Source organism: Aureobasidium melanogenum (genome assembly GCF_000721775.1).
Source record: "Aureobasidium melanogenum CBS 110374 unplaced genomic scaffold scaffold_25, whole genome shotgun sequence".
Taxonomy (NCBI): domain Eukaryota; kingdom Fungi; phylum Ascomycota; class Dothideomycetes; order Dothideales; family Saccotheciaceae; genus Aureobasidium; species Aureobasidium melanogenum.
This window is the reverse complement of record NW_024470077.1, coordinates 264,694-282,703: the sequence shown is the minus strand read 5'-3', so window position 1 is coordinate 282,703 and position 18,010 is coordinate 264,694. Positions and strand designations below refer to the sequence as shown.

Below are 18,010 nucleotides of genomic sequence, written 5' to 3'. Positions count from 1 at the left end.
CGCCATCATCATCGAAGGCGCCTTCGAGAAGAGCCTTGATGTTGTGGCTTGTCTGGCCAGGGTCGACGTAAGCATAGGGATCGGCGGCACCGAAACCATCTTCTCTCAGAGCAGCATCAGGGTCGAAGCCATCGTCATCATCATCGGCATTGGTGAGATCGATGGGTTTCGGTCTAGGAGCAGGAGCGGGATTGTGAGGTCTGTATGTGTTGCTGGGACCGACGGAAGAAGAGAAGAGAGGTCTTGGGGCGGGTGGAATGTCCCTTGGCTTAGGATTCGAGGGCACACGAATGGCAGCCGAATTTGCGGCATTACCATATAGAGGGTTGCCATACTGTGGGGGACGGGATTGCGGTGGAGGTTGAGGTCTCTCGCCAGGCAAATAGAAGCGCTTAGCTTGAGATGCATTGGTGGGACCTGGATTTTGACGGAATTGTGGTTGAGCGATGGGACGGTGCTGCTCGGGTCTACCGTGCGAGGTGTTGAAGACGTTGGCATAAGGATCTCTCAACGGGTTACGCAAGGGGCTGGCTTTGCCAAATTCTGGTTGTGTGGCGAGCTTGGAGGCAGCTGTAGTAGGTGGGTGAACTAGCGCTTGAGAAGGTTGCGCCTGATGTGTTGAAGCGTTCGCAGCAGGGCGAGACTGTGAAGGCTGAGTGGGTTGGGCAGAATGCTCTGATGCTGGTAGACGTTCGCGGGCCATGGTAGTGTTGTCTGTTGTTGTTGTTGAAAGAAGATGGGAGATGTCGAGTTCTAAGCTGCCATGTGTGCTATCAAAGAGAGAGCTGGTGTCGCCGATGATGCTGTGGTCGTCGAGAACGTCGTGTGGTGTTTGTCTGGACGATAGAGTGTTGACAGGTCGGAAGGATGTCTTTTTCTTGACTCGACTTCGACTTGACGAGTCCATGTACTTACGAGCTCAAGAACAGCAAACACTGACAAGTAAACAAAGCCACAGCGATAAGACGCAACAGGGTCTTGAAGAAAATGTCTGTGCTCCCGTCGCGGTCGCGCACCGAGCGTGTTAATTGGCCTTGGCATCCCTTGAGAGACAGAGCAAGTTCGAGTCTGATCTGATCAGATCTGATCTGATTAGATGCGGAGATGCACGCTGGTGCTGACCTAAAACTTCCTCCGCGATCGGCTCTGCGATGGGTAAGCGGATGGCGTGCTTGTACACCCGGCAGACAGTTGAGCGCAACGATTGTTCGCGACATGGACTTTTTGCCGTGTCGTTCGCCGCTCGTAGCCCGTCACTCTCCCTTTTCTTTTCCACTCGCTGTTTGTTCTTTGGAGTCGCTCTGTGCAATTTGCCAGGGCTTTTGATTGTATTTCTTGCAGCGGCTTTGTCCTTGTAGCGTTCGTCTTTCTACGCCGCATCTTCAGCCCCTCCACAATTTACGAATCATGTCGGCTTCCGAGCAACAATCCTCAAGCCTGCCATTCGGCCAGAACGTCTCCCTGAAAGATGTCAGCGGTCCTACCTATCTGACCGCTCAGACTCTGGTTCAGCAGGTCGCATACTCGCTCTCGGACAAGATCTTTTCCTACTCCCCCGAGACTTTCGACCTTGATGTCGCCGCAAAGAGCTGGGAAAGTGCTGGTGAACAGAATGCCCATGGTTACAAGACTGGCCTCGCCTCAATGGAGACTCGCTCCGGCGCTGGCTCAATCGCTCTCGGATACATGTTCTCCAAGGACTTTGACCTGAAGAAGCGTCACATTCCTCAGTCCATTGTCGCCTCGTCCGGCAGTCTTGCCCACTTGCGCCCTGCCCTCGATCAATTGGCTCTCCTTTACAATGTTGCCAACCCTACTGTCGCTCACGTCGCTGCTGTCGACTATGCTGCCAACTCTTCCACCGGCTTCGTTACCGACTATGTCTCCGCCCTCCGTCTCGCTGAGGAGCTCGGTCTGGGTCTGGTCGCATCCGCCTCCACTTACGAGATGCAGCACATGTCCCTCTTTGCGACCCTCATGGCCTCGATCGTTCCCTCTCTCCACGTTTACGATGGAATCACCGTTGGCAGAGAGACCACCAGAATCATTGACGTTCTCGACAAGTCCGGTCTCAAGAAGACCTACGACGCCATCCTCGGCGATTCGTCTCTCACCGAGAAGAAGCACTCTGACAACGAAGGCAGAGTCAGCCGCCTCCTGAAGGCCTTCAACAATGAGTTGGGCACCGAGTACAAGTTGTTCGAATACTCTGGTCATGCCGAGCCTGAATCAGTCCTGGTTGTTTTCGGTACTGTTGAGGCTTCTTTGGCTACCCAGATTGCTCGCGCTCTTTCGGAGAAGGGTATCAAGATTGGTGTCATCAATGTCCGTGTATACCGTCCTTTCGTCGAGGAGGAGTTCCTCGAGGTTCTTGCTCCCTCCGTCCAGAACGTCGCCGTCCTCGGCCAGGTCCTTGACCAGTCCGCTGTCACCGACGACACTCAACACTCCAACCTCTACACCGATGTTCTTGCTGCCCTCACCTTCGCTACACTGAACAAGACCCCCGCTGTCTTCGACATCAAGTATGCTAGAGAGCAGGTCTGGACCCCCACCTCGGTCGCCGGCCTTCTGCAGCAGATTGGTCAGAAGATTGACCACGCTCCCACTGAGGCGGAGCGTTTCGAGCTTCCCACTGGCGATGTTCAGCAGTACACATTCTGGGATATTGACAGCTCCAACGCTGTTTCTGCCCCCATTCAGGTTGGCCAACTTCTGTCCGGCGACTCTAAGCTCAACGTCAGTGTCCGCAGTGGTCACGACAACCTCGTCGCTGGTGGTGTTGTTCGCACTGACATCAGAACCTCGACCAAATCCATCGAGGCTGCTTACTCCATCAGCTCTGCCGACGTCACTATCGTCAACGATTCGAGCCTTTTGAAGAGCTTCGATGTTCTCAAGTCTGTCAAGGACGAGGGTATCGTTGTTGTCAAGCTCTCTGGAGTCAAGGATGATGAGGTTGAGAAGCACATCTCTTCCGAGGTTCGCAAGGCTTTGGCTTCAAAGAAGATCCAGCTCTTTGCTCTCGATACCGCCGCTTCTGCCAAGGTTCAGGAGCAGCCTGAGCTAGAGAGCTACCTTGTTCAGCTTGCTTTCCTCAAGCTCGCTCGTGGCGATCTCTACGAGACTGGCGTCAAGAAGCTCGCTGGTGGCAATGACACTCTCGAGGCTCTTTCCAAGGAGCTTGACGAAGTTGTTCGCAAGGTCGAGGTTCCCGAGTCTTGGCTCACTGTTGAGCCTGAGGCCAACCAGCCCCCGCTGATGCCTGAGGACTTGAACATCAACAGTTTCATCAAGTTTGACAAGGAAGAGCCCGAAGAGGCTTATCTGCTCAGAGACTGGCAGAAGGTCGCTAAGGGTCTCGCTTTCAAGGAGGCATACGGCACCGAGAACGCTCTGCGTCCCGATCTCAGCGTCAAGACTGCTGTGGTCACTGTCAAGGAGCGTCGCCGTCTTACTCCCAGCACCTACGACCGTAACATCTTCCACATTGAGTTCGATCTTGGTGAGACTGGTCTTACCTACGCCATTGGTGAGGCTCTTGGTATCCACGCCGAGAACGACAAGACCGAGGTCGAGGAGTTCATCAAGTGGTACGGACTCAACCCTGATGAGGTCGTTGAGGTTCCTTCTCGTGAGGACCCCCAGGTTCTCGAGAACCGCACCGTTTACCAGGCTCTCATTCAAAATATTGATATCTTCGGTCGTCCTCCCAAGCGCTTCTACGAAGCTCTTTCCGAGTTCGCCTCGGATGAGGCTGAGAAGACCCAGCTCCTCTTGCTTGGTACTGGTGGTAACCAGGAAGCTCAGGTTGACTTCAAACGCCGCGCTGAGGTCGATACTGTCACTTACGCCGATCTCCTGCTTGAGTTCCCTTCTGCCCACCCCTCTTTCCACGACATCGCCCGCATTGTTGCTCCCATGAAGCGCCGTGAATACTCTATCGCTTCTTCCCAGAGAGTCACTCCTAACACCGTGACCCTCTGTATCGTCACTGTCAACTGGGTCGACCCCAAGGGACGCGACCGCTTCGGTCAAGCCACCCGCTACCTCAACGGTCTTGAGGTCGGTTCGCCTGTCACGGTCTCTGTCAAGCCTTCGGTCATGAAGCTTCCCCACAAGTCCACCGCTCCCATCATCATGGCTGGTCTTGGTACAGGTCTTGCTCCCTTCCGCGCCTTCGTTCAGGAACGTGCTTGGCAGAAGGAGCAGGGCATGGACATTGGTGCAGTCATGCTTTACATGGGTTCTCGTCACCAGAAGGAGGAATACCTTTACGGTGAGGAGTGGGAGGCATACAAGGATGCCGGTATCATTACCCACATGGGTTGTGCCTTCTCTCGTGACCAGCCTGAGAAGATTTACATCCAGGATCGCATGCGCCAGACTCTTAAGGAGATTCGTAAGGCCTATCTCCAAGAGGAAGGTGCCTTCTACCTCTGTGGTCCTACCTGGCCTGTGCCTGATGTTACCAACGTCCTTGAGGAGGCCATTGAGGTCGAAGCCAAGGAGGCTGGCAAGAAGGTTGACGCTCGCAAGGTCATTGACCAGCTCAAGGACGAGGAGAGATACGTTCTTGAAGTCTACTAGATGCAGAAGTCCTGCCGCTCAAAAATGTGTTTTGGAAAATTCTCTGTATATAGAATTGGCTACTGTCGATATTGGTGAAAGTTTAGAATACAATCTTTTTCACAATCTCGATTTACTACTTGACTATACCATGCGCGCATTGTGACGTTCGCATCGAGGTAATTGCAAATCGCTGTCCCAGTGCATTTGCCGTCCTCCAGAAAATCTTTTAGGGTGCCTTGACGATCAAACAAAACATCAAGGCTCAGCGGGGATACCCGGTTGATTTGTGCAGGAAAGAAGCCAGCCGTCGCTTCCGTCAAACCAAGAAAACCTTGAAGTTTGGAGAGACCAGGGTGGGAAAGTCCAGGGCTGTGCAAGGAACACGGTCGGATCGGCACAGGATTCAGGAACAGGGTTGATCATTTTTTGCGCTGTTGTGCTCATCCCCCAAAACACAACGAGATTCTGAAACCGTACGGATTTTCCTTTTGTTTCGACGATCCGTTTCTTGACCACTTCTAACGTTCATATAATGATTTCTTGCTCTCTTGATATTCTGATTCCTCGACAGTGAACACTGCAGTATCTACGTATTTCCAGCGGTCCAAGGAGTTTTCGCAAGCAAATGACGTCGAGTTGCTTTTCTTAGGCCCCTGTCTCGTGCTCGGGAAGGCTCGTACTTCTTAGGGGCTCCACTGCACACCACCACCTGGACTTTCGTGGTGTTTTCTGCCTGCGGCCGAGCATGCTCATGCTTTTCAACAACACTGTCAACACGCTAGCACACAAGTCTTGGCCACTTTTTTGCTTGCGAGACCCTGACAAGAATAGAAAAAGAGGCGACCCATGAAAGATGGCTGGTTGCTGGGGCTAAATTATGCAGGCACTCCCGAGAGGCTGACATCTCTGATCATCGCTGCGTGATAAGTATATTACTTGAAACTACCTCTTGTACCTGTCTCCTTCCCTTTTTCTCTTTCTTTCTCCAAATCGCCAATCACATCAATTCAATTCAATTCAATCTTTTCACCTTCCAAACACAAACTCCAACCGCAATTATGAGATTCTCCGCTATCTTCGTCCTGGCTTCTGCCACTGCCGCCATGGCCATGAACTCCACTCCTGCTCTTTTCGCTCGCCAGAACTCTGGTGCCACTTGCTCAAACGGCGAGTCTGCTTGCGGTTCTGGATGTTACGACCCCACCGCCTACCAGTGCTGTGGTTCTCAGGGTCAGGTCTGCCCTATTGGCAACTACTGCGCCAGCGCCAACCGCTGCTGTCCCAATGGTGCCAACTGCGACGGTCAGGGTACTTCGACTGCTGAGGGTTCTTCTGCCACCGCTGTCCAGTCCGGATCCACCATCCTTGGAAGCTGTAAGTTTTAAATTTTCTTGATCTTCCTTCTGTCGACTCGTAGTGACGAGCAATTCCTTGTAGCAGCATCATCTGCAGCCGCATCGTCTGCTTCTCAGTCTTCTGTCTCGCAGTCTTCTGCTTCTTCTCTTTCTTCCTCTGTTTCTTCTTCCGCTTCTTCAGCCGCTGCCTCTTCCGCATCTTCTGCTTCATCCAGTCTGACATCAAGCGCCGCAGCCGCATCCTCCGCCGCAAGCAGTGCCAGCTCCAGCATGTCTTCAGCTGCCTCATCTGCTTCTTCCTCAGGATCAAAGGCTGCTTCTTCCATGAGCAGCTCTATGTCATCCGCTGCATCTTCCGCTTCCAAGTCTGCCTCTTCGGCCTCAAAGTCTGCTTCTTCTGCTTCCTCATCAGCTTCCAAGTCTGCTTCTTCAGCTGCTTCGTCTGCCTCCAGCTCGGCAACCGCAACCTCTTCTGGCGCTGCTGTTGCTGGCCCCGTCGGCAACTTTGGACTTGCCCTTCTCGGTCTTGCTGCTCTTATCTAAGCGTTCTTCGAAACCCTTGGACTGTGAGGAGCTTTATGCCTCTTTCTGCTTCTTGAGCTTATGCTAGACAAAAAGTTTGGCTGGTTGTATTCAATGTATTTATGATACTGGGTTGGCATTGTGGGATAGGACGGGGAGTTTATATATAAATTAGATATACCACATTATGTTTTGATGCTATTGTCATAGTTTCGTTTCTTTCTGCTGTTAAGCTGTCCGCTGATCGCGATTATCCATTCATGAGACCAGTCACATCCAATTTCCATGAAGAGACAGAGCGACATGAATAGTTTTAGATGTGGCACAAGGCAACCACGAGTCTAGTCATTCAATTGAGCCTTCCCTCTCGAATGTCTAATCCCTCATCGCCCCACTCTCGACCTCCCCTCTCAGTTCCTAACAAATGCAACATCATGCTCCTTGTACAAAACACTCGAATCCAAAACCTCACCGGTATCGCTCCTCAAAAAGTCAATCTGCAAATTCTTCGCATCCTTGAACTTGAGCGTAGCATAGCTAAACTCATCCCCATATCCAAACACATTGGTCGAGTAGTTCGCACCTACAGCACTCAGCCCTTCGATATTGCCAGCACCGCCTGCGATGATGTATGCTGGTGCGACAGGGTTGTTGAGGCCAGCAGGATCGGCAGTGTTGTTGTAGACAGGGAGGAAACGTTGGCTGTTGTGCACATGGCCGAAGATTCCCAAATCAACGCCGTATTTGTGGAAGAGAGGTTCAAAGGCTGATTGGCAGGGGTTGCAGATATTGGAGCTGCCGCCGGTGGAGTACCAAGGTCGGTGGCCTGCGACGATTATCCAGGGAGTGACTGTGCGGTCGACAGATGCCAGATCGGCATCAAGGAAGGAGAGTTGTTGGTTTGGGGCTCCGAAGGGACCAGCACCGAGGTGAGCGCTACCATCCAGACCGTCTGGTGCAGATGGGAAGTCGGTTTCGGTGTCGATCATTACGATATGAGCCATTCCATACTCAAACGAGTACCAAAAAGGTGGATTGGCGAGGGCTTGCGCCTTCACTGCTGAAGCCTTTGCAGTAGCATTGCTGGACGAAGAAGCAAATGCCGTAGGCATCTGTCCATTGAACCTAACTTTAAAGTCTGTAAAGTTCTTCTGGCCTTCAGGACACAGACCACTCGTGTAAGGCACCTCCGTACAATCAGCTTCATGGTTTCCAGGAGATACCATGTAGGGTTTTGTTGCTGCAATGGGAGCTAATTGCTCGTAGAAGTTCTCCAGGATGGCGGCGTAGGCGGCTTTGCCGTCGAGAAGGTTTTTGGGCTTCAGGTACCAGTCGTCTGCGTAGGCAAAGTCTCCGGGGTGCAAAACAAAGTCGTAATCGTCGACTGTGCGGGCGAGGGCTGCAATAGTGGTGTGATTGAGTGCTGGTTGGACGTAGGGAATGTCACGTTTGCGAGTAGTGGTGTAGCCATCTTCGCCATAGACACCGAGCTGAGATTCGTGTCAGCACAAACTCATGACAGTGGTACCATTGCTTGCAGACTCACATCAATAACAACATCCAAGTTGAAGGCAGTTTTGTCTCCAGCAGCACGAGCAGTCATGAACTGATTGACAGTCGAATTTGTGGAGTTGATCTTGTAGTAGTAAGTGGTAGCAGCATCAAGTCCAGAGAGCGTAACTGAGTTTGCCCAAGTGCGAGAGGTGGCATAAGTCACAGATTGAGTTGAGCATGTTTGAGAAGTCAAGCTGTTGGCAGACTTGCCATATTGAACGCAAGCTTCGGTCAGCTGTTCATAGGTGTTCCAAGCGACAGAGATGGCTTTGGTCAAGTCAGCAAGATATTGTCAAGATTTTGATAAATTTCTTTAGCATACCATTAGGACCCTTGAAGGCGATACGTTGTTGCACAGGAGTCGTCAAATCTGTTGGAAGCCCAGGGTAGTCTGCGGCGAGCACCAGACTAGACAGCAAAGGGAGGGTCTGAACGTAGAACAGACTAGGTGCCATATTGGAAGGCCTTCCTGACCGAGTATCAAAGAGAGACAACCACTCGTCGTTGGTGCGATCAACAATTCTTCATGGCAATCACAATGCTTTATATAGTGCAGGGTCTCAAGAGCTTACCATTAACACCTACCTCTCTGGGATGATCGCCATCGTCTCGCAACATTCGCACGACAAATACCTCTTGCATGAATCTAAAGTGTGAGCAAACAATCACGCTTCCGACGACAATCGTCTTGTGTGATGAGAATTTACAACGTGGGTGGTTCGGTCAAGCTTTCAATAAGCTTGGGTTTTCGTTTAGCGAGCGAGGGGAGGCACGCTTTACGCTGGGAGAAAATGATTGGTCAATATGGAAGCTCGGAATAAAGGGCAACTGATCATTTAAGAAGGTCGTTCTTGTACGCGTCGACAGCGGCCAGACGACTGGATGGTCGGCATCTTGTGACTTGCGGGCGTGCCTCGGTATATGGAAGACAGCCCTAACAACTCATCTTGTGTGCCTGTTGATCATCTTGAACATCCCTGTTCTGGATCATGCGCTTGAGCTTGACGATTTGACCGCGCGACAACTACAATACAGGTGGTCAATTTAAGCGGCAGTGAAAGGCAGGTAGCTCCTGCTAAGGTTTGATATTGCTCCATCCTATCTAAAGAACATCTTGGAATAAAGACTGCTTCTGCTAGAAAAAATTTCTCATGTCTACTCCTTGACCCAGTATTCCTTGCAGCGGCGTGGACAAGACGCAAAGCTAGGTGACAAATTTGTGATAATAGGACACAGTGAGTGATGAGCATTCCTATAGGACCCATGTCTCGATAGCTTCTCGATCATGCAATGAACCCTCTATCTGTGGTGGGCCCATATCATTTCGAGATCAGCCAAAGCCATCTGTCTCAGTTCGGCATAAGGAACACCCGCCTTCAAGAAATACCTGTGATTGCGATAGAGACCAATATTTGTTTCAACGCGATCGCATCTTGCTGCTCGCACGACAATATGTTCCAGTTGCTGTGCAATCTGGTTGACAACATCAACAGATATAGGACTCGTGGAACATAGAAGTTTCCAGTTGATGAGAGCCTTGTGCAGCTGTCGCTTCAGTAACCAGTTTGTGACTGATACGCTTGGGCCTATCTTGTCCGAGGCGAGGTCATCGAGGCCTTCTATAGTCCTACCATCTGGATCAGACATTCTGATCGTGTTCTTCCGAGGTGTGATGGTAACGCCAATGTTCCTATAACAGGACCAGATGTGGATTTGGCCGCACATGGGCACGAGATCAACCATGCCGGTTTTGCAGAAGTCGAACCAGGAGTGAAGGTAACCTGGAAGATAGGCCCAAACTTTTCGTTTGGTAGTGACGAGATGTCGGAACATGAGCTGATTTGAGATATCAAGATGGTAAAAGTTAAAATGACGTTTCCCGGCGAAAGCTGATAGAGACAATTGAAAGCCGCTCATCAGTACAGGTCGGGACTCATGACGCAGCTGCCTGCACACGGCCACTAGTGGATGAGACAATCTTTGCTCGCGTTCTTCCAGCGTGTCAGAAGTGGTCCGGAATAGCTGTGCGTAAATCATTAATCTAATCTCAGGTGGTATATCCAGGAGACCTGTAGATGTGACTGAGGCCATGGTTGAGACTGATTTGCGTGGCTGGGGGCGTCTTTGGTGAGCTGGAATTAAGGTCATGAGATTCACAAAGAAGAAGAAGGAAAGAGAACGGGTGAGCGACAAGTATATAAGTCATAGTCAAAGGTTGAGTCATTGCCTGAGACAGATTAGCTGGCGATGCGTGCTTTTGCGGTAGTTCTGTTCAAGATGGAAGTCCAAAGAGGGGTTGATCTGATTTCTGCCGAAGTATTCATGTTAGATGCACGACGAGGAGTCATGTCTGATACAGGAGGAAGGAAGGATGGGTGCAGCCAATGGCGAGACACTTCTATCTGCTGATGCTTTCGCGTGCCTCACCGCCCAAACGTCATGCGGCAATAAACATTCATCCTTATCCGGACAATCAACACCAACACATCACGACACAAAGAGCAGCTATACAGCTTGCCGTCATTTTACTGATCTTGCCATACTTGCTGACAGCACACCAAGATGGGCAAACCACGGGTAGGCGCAGACCAGAGAAAAGCGTTGACATTAGGGTGGCTAACTGGACTGATTGCAGATGATCATCGTGATTCGCCATGCGCAGAGCGAAGGGAACAAGAACCGCGACATTCACCAGATGATCCCAGATCACCGTGTCAAGTTGACTGATGAGGGCTGGAAACAGGTAAAGCCTCCCGCTGTGGTTGCCAACAGGACCGACACTTACAAAGCTGGCAGGCAGAGGAAGCAGGCCGACGACTACGAGGAATGCTCAAACCAGACGACACGATCCAATTCTTCACCTCTCCTTATCGCCGTACCCGCGAGACCACCGAAGGCATCCTTTCATCCTTGACCTCCGAAACCGAAGAAGACGGTCCTTCACCATTTCCCCGCCACACCATCAAGGTTTTTGAAGAGCCGCGATTAAGAGAACAAGACTTTGGAAACTTCCAGCCATGCAGTGCAGAGATGGAACGCATGTGGCAAGAGCGCGCCGACTATGGTCATTTCTTCTACCGCATTCCCAATGGTGAGAGTGCTGCCGATGCCTACGATCGTGTCAGTGGCTTCAACGAGAGCCTGTGGCGCAACTTCAGTGAAGAAGATTTTCCCTCAGTCTGCGTGCTCGTCACCCATGGCCTGATGACAAGAGTCTTCCTGATGAAGTGGTATCACTGGTCCGTTGAGTACTTTGAAGATCTCCGCAACGTCAACCATTGCGAGTTCGTCATCATGCAGAAGAATCCCGACAGCGGCAAGTACGTTCTACAGAACCAGATGCGCACATGGTCAGAGTATAAGAGACGGGCCATACCACAACAGAACCAACAAGTCACTGCCTCCCAAGTCGCATCCCCAGTCATACCCGCTCGCAAATGGGGTGGCTGCGTAGGCGGTTGCACACATCAACACTCAAAATATCCTCGTCGCATCAAGAAGCAGGACGAAGCCACTGCAAAGGTACCCAAGCAAGAACAAGAAGATCATCCTATCGCTACCGGAGAAGTCGCCATATCCTCAACTCCGCTCAAGGCTTCTAGTTCAGCAAGCACCACCGGTCCCAACTCCCCTGTCTCCCTGCGTCTTCCTACTCGCCCAAGCTTCCTTCATGGCCGTGACGGCGGGGGTTCACTCTCTGGGATGGCTACCCCTGCCGAAGACTTCTCAGGCGCAGAGAGCGACTACTTCCCCATCCATCTCCAACAACACCATCGTAACCTCTCAGACGCCAATCCCAACAACCCATCTGCTGCCTCATCATCGAGACGCAAACCTACTGCCCAGGATTTTGAGAAGTGGAGCCAACAAAGCGGCATGGGAACTGGAGCCCGAGCGGACGCTCTGGGGGACGAGTACGAGCATGACGAGCATGTCGACGGTGACGATGAGCACGACGACCACGATGAACATGCTGTCGAGATGCACGAACCCAGTGAGATCATTGAAAAATTGAAAAAGGCGGAGATTGAGGACAAAAGTATTCGAGGCAGTGTTTACTAGAATAGGACATGGTTTGCATAGTGGCGTCTACGTTTCTGGCTTTTCATCATAACTTTACGACCTTTCCTATGTATCTAAATACCCAAATTTGTTTCCTCATCACTTCTTTGCCCCAATTCTTGCAAGACATGCTAGTTGTTACCTGTTCACTGCAGATCAAGCAAAGGTGACTCTTACCACGAAGCAGGGTCTTCCTAGCAGTAAAGTGATGTCGGTCCTTGAAGACACACTATCCATTTCGAAGATAGACCTGTCGATAATTTGGACATTACTCCAGATGAATACATCAACATCAAAGATTGATTCATGCTCATTATCATTAGTGCGTGCCGTCCCATCAAGGTATCTAAACAAACCCCAAAAAACCTAAGCTGAATAGAGTGAAGTCAAGGAGAAAGAAAAACGTAACAATTCATAAACCTCGCCCCGTTTACCGTGTCATCTAGAACCCTTTGGCATGAGGTTTTTTCATCCAACCCAAACCGAGCCTCTTCATCTTGCTCGGTCCGTTTTTCTCCAAGACTCCACTACCAACACTAAGACTTCGTCGCAGCATGACATCAGGCCCTTCTGCTGCGCTTTCACCACTGCCTTCGGTGCCACTTTCTGTGGTTATCGACCCTAAGCTAGGATCGGCAGATTCTTTGCTACTAGCTTTCAGGGGCCGCCTCGTAGAAAGACGAGGACGTTGCTGAGCTGCCAATTCTGGATCCCAGTTTCGGTCCTTACAGCAAAGGGAGTGCAGGTTGGCTTGTTCGAGTGCAGCGGCGATGCGATCGCGAATGGTGAGGGCAGTAGGCCTGTGACTTGGATCTGGCAGCAACATATCTCTGACCACGCCCAAGATAGGCACCAAAGCAGAAAGCACAGGTACAGTAGGCGAGAGTCGGATGGCATCTGATGCCAAATGGGCAAGCCATGTGTGTAAAGTGGCTGTATCGGTAGGTAAAGGTGCCTTCGCCTGAGCCCGAAACTTCTGTAGATCGGAAAGTTTGCCTTTGACGATGTAGGTGACGAGATCCAGATACACGCAGCCTAGAGAGAAGACATCGCTTTCGAAGCCTGTGTCTTGGTATGTGGATGTTGGCGTCAGGTTGTTATTATCGTTGTTCAGCGAACTCTGTGATACGGCCTTGCGTATGACAAGAGGCTTAGGAATACTTAGAGGCTCGTTCAAGAGCTCCGAGAGCAGGCTGGAAGGATCGGACACAGTGCTGGATGTAGGACACGGCGTGGTACCCCAAGAAGCCCAGGATGGCCTCCTGTCTGGACTGATAGGTATTGGTTGTGATGGTTCCACGCCATCAGGAAGGAAGAATCTTGGTCCTCCATCGGGAGACGAGCTACTCGGTGATGCTGGAGGGCTGTTTGCTTTGCGTAGCAAGCGTCGAGACTTGCCTGATGAAGGCGACCAGATGCTCGCGGAGGCGAAGGTTGGTGGAGGTGGCAAATGTCTACTAAAGTTTCGAAACAGTGGTATCGATGGAGAGGTGGAGGAATGGTTGAAGCTGTTCATCGGACTATCGATCATGGGGCTAGAACTGTGGATAAGTATCGGGTTCGAGATCTTCGGTGAACTTGAAGAGGACAAAGAAGCTCCACTCGAGGTACTATCATCAGACCCACGCTTGATGTGGATTGTACTGCTTAGTGAATCGGCAAAGTGAACGCCTCGCACCTTATCCTCTACATGTGTCTCGGGTGCAGAATAACCTGAGGCCTCGTTCTTCACGAACTTTTTCCCACGCTGGAAAGTTCGCAGTACGCCTATGTCAGAGAATGCGATACAGTTGTCATGATCGATAACAATGTTTGAAGGTCGTATAACGCCGTGTGAGATGCCACGATGATGCAACATGGCGAGTGCATCGATCAGGCAATGCATCCACTCGAGCAGGATGACAGGCCTTTCGGCGTGGGGCACACGCATGAATTGGTACGGCGTTCGATGAGCGATGAACGATGCCAGTGTATGCTCTGGTACAAAGTCAGAGAGAACGAAGCCAGCATCTCCAGCGGTGTAAGATGCCCATACTCGAGCAATATGTGGATGAGCCAGACGTTTTGCCTCTGCAAGATCCTGCGTGTACGTTTCTCGAAGATCATCTTTGTCGTCACCAGTCCCAAACGTGAATTTGCGCCTGACAAAGACTTGGTCATGATCTTTGGGGAAATGGACTCTGTCCCAGCTCTGTAGCGAGACCGCTGGCGGCACCTTGTGCACATATTCCATAGGGATATGTTCTTGAGGTCCATAATCAATATGACCACCTTGATCCAACTGGCGTAAGAGGTACAGATACTGAGTGGCATGAAACTTCCGGTTCAAGCGCTCATCTGGTTCAACACAAAGATCCATGTCCACGATACTCTCGAACGAGAAAGGTAAATCATCGTCGTTCAGTGAATCGTCTATCAGACCAAAGATCTGCTCTGGCTTGCCGATCTCTGCCAAGATGAGGAAAAGCCGCCTCGCTCGACCTAGTATCCATTCCATGTAAGTATCATCTGTCAAGCCTTCTCCAAAAGCGAGAGGTCTGTCCAAGAAGTCTCTCTCTTCTCCTTTGATCTGTGATACGACGAACTTCCTCGTGACTTTGCTGTCGATGCGATCCTCGGTCCACCAGAGCTGTTTGAGAGCTGCGTGCGGCGTGACCAAAGAGTGGCCTCCATATCCGTAGATGTAGGCGTTGAGAGCCATGGTTGCCGCCGTCGGGGGAACCTGAGCATAGCTTAATGTCCCCATCGTAAGCACATAGCCCAGAGATCGTTCCCGAGAAAGCTGGTGGGAGAGGTGCTATCGTAGAGTCTGTAGCAAAGTTTGGGCTCTTTTTCTGGTCGCAAAGGTCTCAAAATGGCAGAATACAGGCTGCGAGAACACAGGGTAGCCTAGCTTCTTCAAAGCGGTCAGGTTCGAGCAATCGAATGAGGCTTCAGCGAGCGCGGGTGTTTGAGAACAGCGTGCTTGTCCGCTGACATGGTGACAGAAGAAAAGTAAGACTCGAGTAGCGGTGTTGAATGTTTAGACGGAAAATGTTGCCCTACGAGATACCGGACCATACTCAGTACATGTGAGAATCCGCCGAAGTTGTGTAGCCACCCATGTCGTACTCAGAAGAAAGTAGGCGCCTATCTGCAGGGTCACCAAAGAGCTAGGGGGCTGACGCCACCATGCCACTGATTTAGCTAACGATGGCATTTGGTAAGAACAAGTGACCTGACCGGACTGAGTGAGGGTGTCGTCTAACCAATCAAAACATCGCTAAGATTGCTTTGTTGGGTGAAAGGAGTCAAATCAGAGAGTCGGAGTCGGGATGAGGAAAGCTGATATCTTGGATTTGAAATATCGTGTGCAAGCCGTGCCGCCGAAGGACTGAAGGGGATACATGTCGTGTCACAATGGGCTTTTTGCCCACGTTCTCTGCCGAATCCAGGAACCAAAGGGGGAATAGGTTGCGTGTCACGGGTCAGACGGCGATGGACATGCGGTCAGTCATCGATTCAAGCCTCAGTAGTACGAGTGATGAACACTCGCTCGTGCCGTGGAATGATTTGTGTTGTTGTGTTGTCCGCAACTAGCAAGTTACAAGCATGTCTTGGACAGATCCCTTGTCGCATGCGCATCTCCGCTTGCGCGTTCCTGACAAGTCATGATAAGAGGCCAGGCCGGAGTCACTGACAGTACATATCCGGGACTGATTGGCGGAGGAGAACAAGGCTCATGACTTCGGAGAGTTTGTGGACAGGCAGTCTGGAAAGACGAACAAAGTTTTGCTTCATGGACTTCCGGAAACACGCCCTGAAGCTATGTGCCAGAGCAGCATGAGATTCGATGCTCCGGTGCATGCAGCGTATCACAGGAAGGAGCTCATGACGAAGTCTTGACCCAGAACAATCACACTCTCGTCATCCTGGTCACTGCAAAGGAGAAGTAGAACAACGACATGAAGAATAACGTCGTATCATTTGCAGGGAGCATAATGATACAGCTTGTACAGAGGTTATCGGTTCGATCAAGTAATATGTAGAAACGCCTCCGCCATTCTCGTACGAAAGAAACCAAAGAACTCTTTGGACAGGAACAAAATCAAGAAACCGCTCTTTTAGACCCCACGACCAGCGACTCCGGTACTCCAACCATGATGATGGCACCCACATGCAAACATAAATGGCAACAGAAAAAAAGAAGACATCAGAGCGTACTAGCCGTCTAGTCCTTGCTCTTCTTCTTCTTCTTCTTTTCTGTCTTGTCCTCGTCGTCGTCGGCCTTTCTCTTCTTGGACGACTTCTCGGAGGCCTTCTTGGCTTCCTTTTCAGCCTTCTTTGCCTCCTTTGCGGCCTTCTTTGCTGCCTTTGCTGCCTTCTTCTGCTCCTTAGTCATCTCTTCCTCGTCGCTGGAGGCCTCGGCACCAGCCTCAGTGGCATCCTCCATCTCGGCGTCCTCGTTGGCGGCAGGGGCGTTGGCGGAGATGCCGTCGGCATCGGCGTTGTACTTGCGGGCCTCCTTGACCTCCCACTTGGCAGGCTGAGCTTGGCCGTTGGGTGCAACACCGGTACCGGTGCTGCGGATGGGCTTGCCCTCGAGACCTCTCAATCTTCTCTCAACCAGAAGTCTGCCCTGGACACCAACAGCCATCTTCTCCTCCTCGGTAGGCTCAGGCTTGTCACCCTCACCAGAAGTTCCCCAGTCGGAGAGAGCGTCAACACGCAGACCAAGAGCGGCCTTGGTAGCGAGCATGCGAGCAATCTTACCCTTGTTCTTGCCAGTTGCCTGACCGATCAGGGAAGCGTGGTAGATAAGACCGTACTTGGGTGTGTCGTGCTTGGTCTTAAGAGCTCTGAACAGAGCCTTCTCGGCACCGAGGATCTGGATGGTCGAAGCAGGAGACTTGGCCAAGTTGAGGAGGGAACCAGAGTGAGCGATCAGACGGGCACCAACAAGCTCACCGACGAGAGCAGTAAGGTTAGGGGCAATGGCCTGCATACGGGCAGTGAGGTAAGATGAGAGCTGTTGTCTGTACTCGGTGAAGCCAACAACCTGCTCAGCAAGAGCCTGAATGTTGTCCAAATCCTCCTCGGTGATCTCAGTACCCATGGAAACCTCAGCGGCGGCCTTGACGGCGCCCTCAATCTCCTCGGGAAGAACATCGGAAAGGTCGGTGGTGGCAGCGTTAGTACGGACACCCATGGCCAGAATAACGCGAGCGAAAGCGAGGTTGTCGTTGATAATCTTGGCCATCTCGGGGAAGTGCCAGCCGTACCATTCCTTGACACGCATAGCGTAGGTGTTCAATTCCTTGTCCAGGTCGTCGAGCAGGGCAATGGCCTGGATGATCATGGTGTCGACCTTGTCGGGGGAGAACTTGAGCTTGTGGCGCGAGAGCGAGTGCGACAGACCGAGAGACATGGTAGAGATATCGTCGGGCATAAGACCGGGAATGAGCGAAGGCAGGTGCTCACGGATGGCACGGTAGACGTCGGTGGTGGAGGAATCGGCGATGCACTCAATGTCAAGCTTGGGGAGCTTGCTGATGGATTGACCGAGCTTGGGGTCGGCAACGGCGAGCTGGACCTTCTTCTCGTCCTTGAGGGTGTCGAGCAGCGAGGCGAGCATGGGAGTGACCTTGCCATCGGTAAGAGCGGCAGCCTCTTCGAGGGCAGCGGCGGCGCTGTCGAACTTCTGGAACTGCTTGAGCTTGAGCCTGGAGAATCGAGATTAGTTTAGGATAGAGCGAGACAGCGCGTGCGAATCGTACAGGCCAGCGGCGCCCTCAGCGGTAGCAGCCTCCTCGTGAATGTCGGTGCGCTTCAAGAGCTTCTTGTCCTTGGACTTGAGCAGCGCATAACCGGCCGAGGTTTCTGTGAGGATGAAAAGAGTCATCTTGTCGGCGGAGTGTCTGGGGTCGTGGTAAAGGAAAGTCGAGGGTCGCTGAACAAGAATAGAC

The 18,010-nt window shown here is 51.7% G+C and overlaps 7 protein-coding genes across 7 annotated transcripts; 3 read left to right on the top strand and 4 right to left on the bottom strand.

The window, feature by feature from the left end:
• Window positions 1-1,407: 1,407 nt before the first annotated feature.
• On the top strand, window positions 1,408-4,590 carry M437DRAFT_57007 (uncharacterized protein; the record flags this gene model as incomplete). Its single annotated transcript, XM_041023148.1, has 1 exon — window positions 1,408-4,590. The coding sequence occupies one exon, from the start codon at window positions 1,408-1,410 to the stop codon at window positions 4,588-4,590; it is 3,183 nt and encodes a 1,060-aa protein (XP_040876462.1).
• Window positions 4,591-5,630: 1,040 nt separating this feature from the next.
• On the top strand, window positions 5,631-6,470 carry M437DRAFT_56873 (uncharacterized protein; the record flags this gene model as incomplete). The annotated part of the gene is made up of 2 exons (XM_041023125.1): window positions 5,631-5,946; window positions 6,109-6,470. The coding sequence occupies 2 exons, from the start codon at window positions 5,631-5,633 to the stop codon at window positions 6,468-6,470; spliced, it is 678 nt and encodes a 225-aa protein (XP_040876461.1).
• Window positions 6,471-6,859: 389 nt separating this feature from the next.
• On the bottom strand, window positions 6,860-8,458 carry M437DRAFT_57069 (Metallo-dependent phosphatase; the record flags this gene model as incomplete). Its single annotated transcript, XM_041023159.1, has 3 exons — window positions 6,860-7,939; window positions 7,996-8,270; window positions 8,326-8,458. 3 exons carry the CDS (start codon window positions 8,456-8,458, stop codon window positions 6,860-6,862), a joined length of 1,488 nt encoding a protein of 495 aa, XP_040876460.1.
• Window positions 8,459-9,302: 844 nt separating this feature from the next.
• Window positions 9,303-10,094, bottom strand: M437DRAFT_69119 (uncharacterized protein; the record flags this gene model as incomplete). Its single annotated transcript, XM_041025220.1, has 1 exon — window positions 9,303-10,094. The coding sequence occupies one exon, from the start codon at window positions 10,092-10,094 to the stop codon at window positions 9,303-9,305; it is 792 nt and encodes a 263-aa protein (XP_040876459.1).
• Window positions 10,095-10,635: 541 nt separating this feature from the next.
• Window positions 10,636-11,495, top strand: M437DRAFT_15956 (phosphoglycerate mutase-like protein; the record flags this gene model as incomplete). The annotated part of the gene is made up of 2 exons (XM_041018838.1): window positions 10,636-10,746; window positions 10,800-11,495. Coding segments are annotated over 2 exons (807 nt in total), but the record flags the coding sequence as incomplete, so codon positions are not given.
• A 1,537-nt stretch (window positions 11,496-13,032) lies between these two features.
• Window positions 13,033-14,766, bottom strand: M437DRAFT_9187 (uncharacterized protein; the record flags this gene model as incomplete). Its single annotated transcript, XM_041029073.1, has 2 exons — window positions 13,033-13,245; window positions 13,756-14,766. Coding segments are annotated over 2 exons (1,224 nt in total), but the record flags the coding sequence as incomplete, so codon positions are not given.
• Window positions 14,767-16,275: 1,509 nt separating this feature from the next.
• M437DRAFT_87698 (Nop domain-containing protein) lies at window positions 16,276-17,946 on the bottom strand (the record flags this gene model as incomplete). The annotated part of the gene is made up of 2 exons (XM_041028688.1): window positions 16,276-17,767; window positions 17,822-17,946. 2 exons carry the CDS (start codon window positions 17,944-17,946, stop codon window positions 16,276-16,278), a joined length of 1,617 nt encoding a protein of 538 aa, XP_040876456.1.
• Window positions 17,947-18,010: the final 64 nt, after the last annotated feature.